This window comes from Triturus cristatus, chromosome 1_2 (genome assembly GCF_964204655.1).
Source record: "Triturus cristatus chromosome 1_2, aTriCri1.1, whole genome shotgun sequence".
NCBI lineage: Eukaryota > Metazoa > Chordata > Amphibia > Caudata > Salamandridae > Triturus > Triturus cristatus.
The window spans coordinates 524,029,267-524,037,950 of NC_140580.1; the positions used below are offsets into that span (position 1 = coordinate 524,029,267).

The 8,684-nt window shown below is 44.9% G+C and overlaps 1 protein-coding gene across 2 annotated transcripts in view; it reads right to left on the bottom strand.

The window, feature by feature from the left end:
- LOC146867563 (spondin-1-like) overlaps positions 1-8,254 on the bottom strand; it is a 68,038-nt gene extending 59,784 nt beyond the window's left edge. For both annotated transcript variants that reach the window (XR_014961788.1, XM_085606317.1), the window contains exon 1: positions 7,860-8,254. Coding sequence is in view for 1 of the 2 variants with exons in the window: in XM_085606317.1 (XP_085462443.1) it covers positions 7,860-8,052 (193 nt within the window). In the remaining variant the exon portion in view is untranslated. The remainder of the gene's footprint in view (positions 1-7,859) is intronic.
- Between the last annotated feature and the right edge of the window lie 430 nt (positions 8,255-8,684).

Below are 8,684 nucleotides of genomic sequence, written 5' to 3' on the forward strand. Positions count from 1 at the left end.
GAAAGAAAGTGCAACATTCACCAAGATGTCACAATTCATTGAACATAAAGCCAAACTTTCCATCTTCCAAACATGATTCCATCTAGGAAGAGGCACAGAATCTGCCCTCATCGACATCTGAGGTGATCTTAAAAACACAGTAGACCAGAACAGGATCACCGCTCTACTTCTCTTGGACGTTTCAGCTGCCTTCGACACAGTTGATCTTGACACTCTAATCCAAATGCTCCACAAACCCGGCATAGAGGGGACTGCTCTCAACTGGATCACATCCTACCTTCAAAACAGAACAAATGTCACCCATACTACCCCTTTCTCATCCAAACAGCACTTCACAAAAGCAGGGGTCCCTCAAGGCTGTATCATCTTACCTATGCTTTTCAACATCTACATGAAGTTATTATCGGCGATAATCAATATATTTCAGCTTGCATGCTATAACTACGCAGATGACACACAAATTCTTCTCTTAAACTGGAAACTCCCAAAGACATTGCTACCTCAAAAATCTGCAGTTGTCTCTGAGCCATTGATCAGTGGATGACATGGAGCCATCTCAAATTGAATGCGCCCAAACCTGAAATACCCACATGCGGCGATTAGAAAAATTATGATCCACTCTGTGCCTGCATTGACGATTTGGGACCATCTCCTAAAGAATCCAAGAAAGTAAGAAACCTTGGAATTACCATGGACTCCAAGCTATCAATGAATGCCCAAGTGGCTAAACTAGAAAGATCAAGCTTCATTGCTATGAAACCTCTGTGACGCATTTCCCCCACCAAGGAATCACACACAGTGTCCAAGCCCTATATCTCTTATACTGTCTAAACTTGATTACACCAATGGCCTTTACCACGGATCATCTTTATCAACTATGAAAAGACTACAACAAATTCAGAACTCTGCTGTCAGACTACTCTTACATGCAATATCTCAACCCCACAGCTCCGCTGCCTTGAGTGCCCTACATTGGTTACCAGTTGGCAGAAGATCCCTCTTCAAGTTGCTTTGTATCATCCACAAAGCAAGGCATGGAAGAGGACCACTTTTCATCAGGAATAAAAATGAGCCCTGAGGATTGCTGCAAATGATGTATTTGGGCTCGGAGGTGAACAGTGTCAGACAGACTCTCTGTGTTCTTTCAGTAAGGAAGGAGGTGATCCACTTGAGTGAATTTCCTTGTTTCCCGGTGTGATGTAGCCTCTTGATCAGGTTGTTGTGGGATACAGTGTTCAACGCTGCTGAGAGCTCAAAGAGCATCAAAATCGCTGTTTCTCCTCAGTCGAGGAGGGTTCTGATGTTGTCAGTGGCTGCAATCAAGGCAGTTTTAATGCTGTAGTTGGAGTTGAATCCAGATAGGGAGGTGTTGAGAAGATGGTTCTTTTCCAGGTGTTGCGTGAGTTGGTTATTGATGGCCTTTTCCAGGACTTTGGCGGGGGAGGGGAGCAGGGAGATGGGATAGTAGGTTCTGAGGTCACTGGGGTCGATGGTAGGTTTCTTGAGAAGGGGTTTTACTTCTGCTTGTTTCCATCCTTCGGGGAAAGTGGCCGAGATGAGAGAGGCATTGAAGATGGTAGTGAGCTCACTGCTGATACTGTTGCTTCTGAGCTTGAAGATGTGGTGTAGATCGGGGTTTGTGGCGTCTCCAGAGTGGACCGAGTTCATGATATCTGTGGTGTCCTATGGGCTGAGCTGGTCCCAACTGGTGTACAGGTGATGAGGAGTGGCTTCTGTGGGTGCATGGTGGAAGAAGTCGGAGGGGTGGGGTTCGAAGTTTTTGTAGATTGTGGAGATCTTGCTGTGAAAGAAGTCTGCCAGTGTGTCACAAAGTTCTTGTGATGAGGTGATGCTGTTTTCGGTGGCGGTGGGGTTGGAGAACTCTCTAACAATGTATAAGAGTTCTTTGCAGGAGTTGGAGCTGGCTTCCATGCGTTACGCAAGGGTGTTCTTTCTGGTTTCTCTCAGTAGTTGGTGGTAGTGGTTGAGGGCCATCTTGGAGGTGGTCCTGTCTGCAGTATCCTTACTGGTGAGCCATTTCCTTTCTAGTTGCTTACAATCGCATATTGAAGCTCTCAGATCTTTGTTGTACCATCTGGCATGTTTGGTGGATTTCCTGTGTTTGCTGGGTGTTTTGGGGGCGATGATGTCGGCGCAGTTGGTGAACGTGGTGGTATAGTTTTTGACAGCCTATCTAGTTTGGATGCCGTTTACGGGTGGGAAGTGCTGAGGGTGTTGGACCACTGGCTCTCTGATACTTTGCTCCAGCTGCGGTGAGGGGTGCTGGAAAGCTGGGGGGTGGTAGTGGTGGGGCTGGTGATGCTGAAGTGGTGGATGGTGTCGTCTGTCCAAGTGAGGTTCGAGATGTGGCTGAACTTAACTCTTGCTCGAAGTGAAGATAGGCTCAAGCATGTCTCCTGGGATGTGAGTAGCGCTATTGATCAGTTGGGTGAGTCTGATGTGGTACATGCTTTTGAGGAGGTTGGTGGGGTTGGCATTGTTGAAGTTTTCACAGTGGAAGTTAAGATCTCTGAGGAAGATGTAGTCTTTGGAGAATTTGGCGAGCGGGGCTATGAAGTCCGGGATGGCGTTGCAAAAGCTGGGACGCCGGTCTGAAGTCTGTAAGTGAGTGTGCCTCTGATGGTAGATTTTCCATCTGTTTGGAGTTTGAAACTGAGGGGTTCCATCGTTGAGGTGGCATTGTCTGTGGTGGTGGAGCAACGGATGGTCTCTCTGTGAATGATGGTGATTCCACCTTCATGTTTGATGACCTGGTCCTGGTGTGCTATCTTGTAGCCGTTGGGTGTTGCTGAAGCGATGTTGCGAGTGGATGCAGCCATGAGCCAGGTTTCGGTGAAGAAGATGACATCGTCTGGTCTGGTGATTATGTCCTAGATTTCGGTGGTGTGGTTGCAGAGTGATTGCATGTTGAGGAGGAGGCAGCCGAGATGTACTGGTGCATGAGTGCTGTGATGCTTGGTCAGTGGGGGGTGGTAGATGCAGTGGCAGCAGCTTAGGTACTGCAGGAGGAGAGGCAGTGTAGGCAGGAGAAAGAAAGGGGCGCTGTGCAGCAGCAGTTGTTGTTGTGATGTCCCGTGTTGAGGCCACAAAGTTTGGTGGTGGTGTAGGTGCGAGGGTTAGAGATCCAGGATTTCTGGCACTGGGCCCAGTCCAGGTATGGACGGGCGCAGATGAGTTTTTCATTTGGCGTGCCTTTGGCGCTCCAGCTGTGAGGCCATGCTGCGGTCTCAATTAAATAGGTCCTGGAAGGAGGGAGGGGTGCTGGGTGGATGAATAGGTATTCAAACATGCACTGCTTCAACCCTCTGTTCTTTCTCTTTCATATGATTATGAAGCATGGTAAGCACCTTTTTACTAGGATGCATGCGTAGGACTGAAGGGGAGCCACAAAGTGGGTAAATTGAGAAAACTTCAGGGTGCAAAGGGAATAATGCTGTGTGCATGGACAACAGTGCAAGCTGCAGCGGGGGCATCAAATGGTGTGAAAGGGAGCAGCAAATTGTTCTAAGTTTGTAGAAGTACGTGGTGCCAGGTTAATCAATACAAGGTACAACGGTATGGTACGAACTGCAAAAAATGTAATGAGTGTATCAGGACAAGAGTAGGATGCAAGAGGAGCAGCACTGGTTGTAGGTGGATCAACAGTGAATGCTAGAGGCAACTCCGGAAGGTGCAAGGAAAAGCTGAGAGCAGGGGGCAAAGGGGCAGCAATTCAGGGGGAGCAAAACAGGGTACAGCGAGACACCGTGCATGGTACAACAGAGAGCAGCACACAATTAAAGGGATGGGGCAGTACAGGGTGCAAGCAAGAAATGGTACAGGTGGGGCAGTGGACGGTGCATGAGGAATCACGTGCAGGAGGAGTACCAGTCTGGTGATAGGGGGTCTGTGCAGGCTGCCAAGGTACCAGTGCATGTAGTGTGCCAGGGTAGATCTGCAGGGTGAGGTGCAAACCAGCACTAAGAGCGAGTTTAGTGCCCTGGGACTAGTGTCAGTCAGATAAGAGCTGTGGCATTTGTGCTCCACTGTCAGAGCTTGCCTGTGTCACTCCAGCCACTGTAGCTCGGATGTATCCAGAGCTGTGCAGAGTGCATCACCAGGGCATGTGTTGTCCAGCTGTCCATATCGGCACACGTTTGCATTGCCTGGGGTAGATTAAGGCAATTCATGCGGACTCACTGCCACAAACACTGAGGCAGTCACTCAGAAAAGATTACCCACCGTCAATTAACAACTAGCAGCATTTTAACAGGTAATCTAGAACCAGCGCTCACACAACCATGAAGGACGACAGACTTTGTTAGCATAAATAGACTATGTTTCCACTTATCTGTGAGCCCATGGTTGTCAGCAACTGGGGGCATCACTATCTAACCCTGCTCGTCATACTTAAACAAGAGTTGTTTCTAAAGGCAGCTTTTGTATGCTGTTATTGCCCGAAATGTTTCAAAAGTGCTAAAAGTTTACTAATCACAATCCAATTATTTACGAAAATGCTTGAAAACAATTATACAAATCATCATAATAAGCATCAGTGTAACGGGTAATGCTGGTAACTGAATTAGGAAAATGGAATTGCCTCCCACCTTGATTGGAAGAATGTTCTACTTTCCTTGTATGTAAAGGGTTAAGGAAAGTAGCAAATTCGTGATGGCCATGGGCAAAGTGGTACATCCACTCTTTGAGTGTATGTGGCGCTTAATTCAAACCAGTATTTGCAGGTGGAGCCCTCCGTCACTTATTTTCGGGGACCAGAATATATTTTTTTGGGGGGGAGTTTGACCCAGAGTAAAAGTGAGTAAAGCAGAAATGGGAGAAAAATGGATGAAGTGAATAAAGGAAGACTGTAACAAAGGGAAAAAGAAGGGATGAAAAAGAACCCGCAAGAGAGAAATAAGAGAGCAAAAATGCATGGTGGTGGATGAAAGAGGCATGAGTTGGAATCAGGACCAGATAGCCTTGTTATTTACAACTATGACATTCAGCAGCGCTGGCGGACGGCTGTTGAGAAAAAACTTTGGGCCCTGGCACAAAGGGGCATATTTACATTGCGTAATTCTTGCACCACACAACGTGGTGCAAGCACAATGCAAACCCAAAAGGCCATTTATGAAGCCACGCAAGGCCACCTTGTGGGGCTCTGAGTGGATTCATAAATCTGGAGTAACGTAACGCAGCACAAATCGCTGCATTGCGTTACTCTGCCAGTCTGCCCTAGAAAGGTGCTCCATGGGCATTGCGTGGCTGTTCCCATAAAACTCCCATGAATTTTGATGCTTTCCCAGATATACCATCACTGGTAGACCTGGGAATGCGCCAAAAAGATTCACAGTCTCAGGAGCGGCATACCATTACTTACTCTTTCTGTGTGTGCTGCATTCTGCAGCACATATAGACAGAGGAATATGCCTCTCAGGATTGTTTTTGCTCAGGAAAGTGCCCTTTCCTGCACAAAAACAATCCTGCATGCAATACAGAGACCCATGCGCCATGGTGCAAAGGAGCCTGTATTGCAGCTAGTACAAGAAAAAGTGGGAAACCCAATACACCCTTTTAGGCTTGGGTAATCAATATATTAGCAGGTAAATATGCCTTCAAGGGATTTCCTTACTTAAACTCAATTCCGCATTCAATATGCAAAAGATGGTCGCAAGCTCTATCTAGTAGCTCACATTAGATTATTTAAAAATTGAATTAACTCATTTCAATTAGAACAAATCTGCTACAAATGATCTACACGGGTGTACATTTTTCAAGACGCAAATTTTATAATGAAAAAAAAATATTTTCAGAGGGTACAAAAAACGGATACATATGTCAATATAAAACAACACACAGTGACTCAGGTTTACAAATGATTAGTTGTTACAAACACCTCATTGTCACTAGTGTGGACACCTATTCCAAACAATATGTATAGAAGGAAGATGTAACTGTTCAAACAGAAAACAAATCCTTTAAGAAAGTAATTGACAAGGGAAATAGGTGTAGTTGTCGACGTTTCGGTCTATATGGTGAAGGCATCTGTTAGACCATCTTCAGGACGGTAAATTCGAATGTTGAATGACCCTTAGAAAATTACATGAGGGATTTCAATTTGTAGTTAAATCCATTAAAAATTATCTATCCGATATCGGAGAGAAAGCTACTGGATAGTTACTACTGTTTCAAGGTGCATGCAAATTAAGTAAATATAGCCCCTCGCAGAACAATCCTGGTTGTCCTGGTTGTTCAAAGTCTAGCATTCATCTAGAGAATACATGGGCACTGCTCCATCGACGTACCGCTGTCTATATCCGTGTATTGTAGCTAGGCAGCCCATTGTGCACCAGCAGTGATGAAAGGATAGGAATATGCCATATTGTAATAAATACGACGCATTCCTGTCCTTTCCCTATGCTGCTGTGCAGTGCTGCGCAGCAAGGTGACTTGCTGCGCTGCATTGCATTGCAATTTTATCAATTTGCCTCTTAACATTTTACAAATTAAGCACTGAGAAGGGACAAAAGGAATCCAATAACGGTATTATCAAAAACTTACTCCATATGCTAGCAGCTATACATTTGATCGTAAGATGCCAGTAAACTAAAATGTTAATAAAAGACAATCTGAAGCAGCCAGTGTTCACAAGGCATTATAAATGTCCACCATAGCAACTATATTATGCAAAATGTGGATACCCCTCAGTATGAATTTTATTTGCCATTCAGTTGCACTTAAATCATGCATATAAATAGTATGCTGCTTATACATTGTCTGAACTTTAAATGTGGATTTTTGTTTTTAAAAAGGGGCATTACAAATATAGGACCTTATATAGTGTTTGACAGATGAGATACTTTGTCTCAAAAGTGATGTTTGTACCGTCCACCGTATGACAAGTCAATAGGGTACAAAACACTTGTAATGGAAGCAAATGAAGATTGCAATAGGGCTATTGTCTAAACACCCAGGACTGGAAACGGTGTCCATGATAACCTTGAGGGGGGTGCAGTGCCTAACTTGAGCCGTTGATTACAGGTGGGACCTACTGGCACTGGTGTCTGAGGACCAGCACTTATTTCTCCTCAAACTTTGGTCCAAAACAAGAGAGAAACACACAAAAGGAGTAAATAAGAAGGAAGAGAAAGACAGAAAAACAGTGACAAAGAAAGAAAGCAGGAATGAAAAAGAACCTGCAAGAGAGCGATAAAGAGACAGGAAGTGTCTGATGTTGGATTAAAGAGGCACAAACTGGAATCAAGACTATGCAGCCTCGGTATTCAACACTGTGACATTCAATAGCGCCAGCCGCAGCATTCTGAGCAAAGCTTTGGGCCCTGGCAATTATTCTTTTTCAAATAAAACACTGGGCAGGTGGTCTTTGGATGCACAGTTCTGAGCAAGAAGTATTTTTTCCTGTGTTCCAGAATTCTATCACCCTGTATAACTAAACTTTGTTTCATACTGTATCAATGCAAACAATTACATGGTGGGGCTTCGGAATATTGAGGAGGGAATATCGAGGTCACACAATATTGTGACCAGAATATTGACGACCAAAATATAGACAAGTAAGCATGTATATAATTTCTAAACCTAACTCCGCATCTACATACCTTGAAGTTATATGTATCGTCAAGATACTTAGAGGCACAATTAAGAATAGTAGATCTGTTCCTCCCTCTGTGCACTTACCGTCTCGATATTTTGGCCCTCGATATTCTTGTCACAATATTGTGTGACCTCAATATTCCCTCCTTGATATTCCCGCCTCGATATTCCATACTACATTTAATTACATACAAAGAATCACTCAAATAATCGCTTCAATGCGCGATATACAAGGAGGAACTCACCGAAAAGACTGGACCATTGCGCCGGCGGCCTGTGGGTGGGATAGTGCTTGGGGAAGGAGCTGGGGCTCCATTCTGCTGAGAAGGAAACTGAGAAGTTGGCGGGTCCACTCGCACCACAAGAGCTGCCGCCACTGTGAACAAAGGGAACACAGAAGCTCAGGATCAGGGTTACTGGTAGCCTTTTGGAAGCCATCAGTGACGATTCCAGGAGCTGCAATCCAGGGCAGGTTGATCAAATGTTTTCTGCTTCTAATCTTACTTCATCTCGCCATGTTCCAACATATCCTTCCTCTGGTTTCCTCACTTAAGTCCCTTTTTATTATTCACCTGTCTTCAGCCTTCCTGTCCAGCGCTCTTTGGTTGCGGTTCTCTCTCTTTCTGAAAGGCCAATCACTAAAAGGCTCACCCAGTTGTCCTCTGAGTTAACAATTGACAAAAATCAATTTCCTGCATGGGGCAGTGAGCCATGCACTTCTTGGAAAAGCTTGCTGTTTGTCAGGCTTCAAAGGGTAACGCCAGACTCGCACATGATGTCTCTGGAAGTTCCCATGTCAGACTGTTTTTCACTTGTAGCGTCGCCATGTGCAAGGAGGTTACAGTCTCTATTGCCTGTAAACCTTAAAATAAAGGGCGGTGAGCCATCCTGGGGCCGTTGAAAGAAGCACATAATCTTCCTTCAAAACGTCGAATTTCATATTTTCTATTCAAGTTTTGATTGCATTTTCCCTTCAAAAATTGTTATGCCCTCTGACCTACTGGACTGTTGCCTTAACTCTTAGGGAAAATATCGATCATTGCTTTAATGTTCCATTTTAATATGATTAT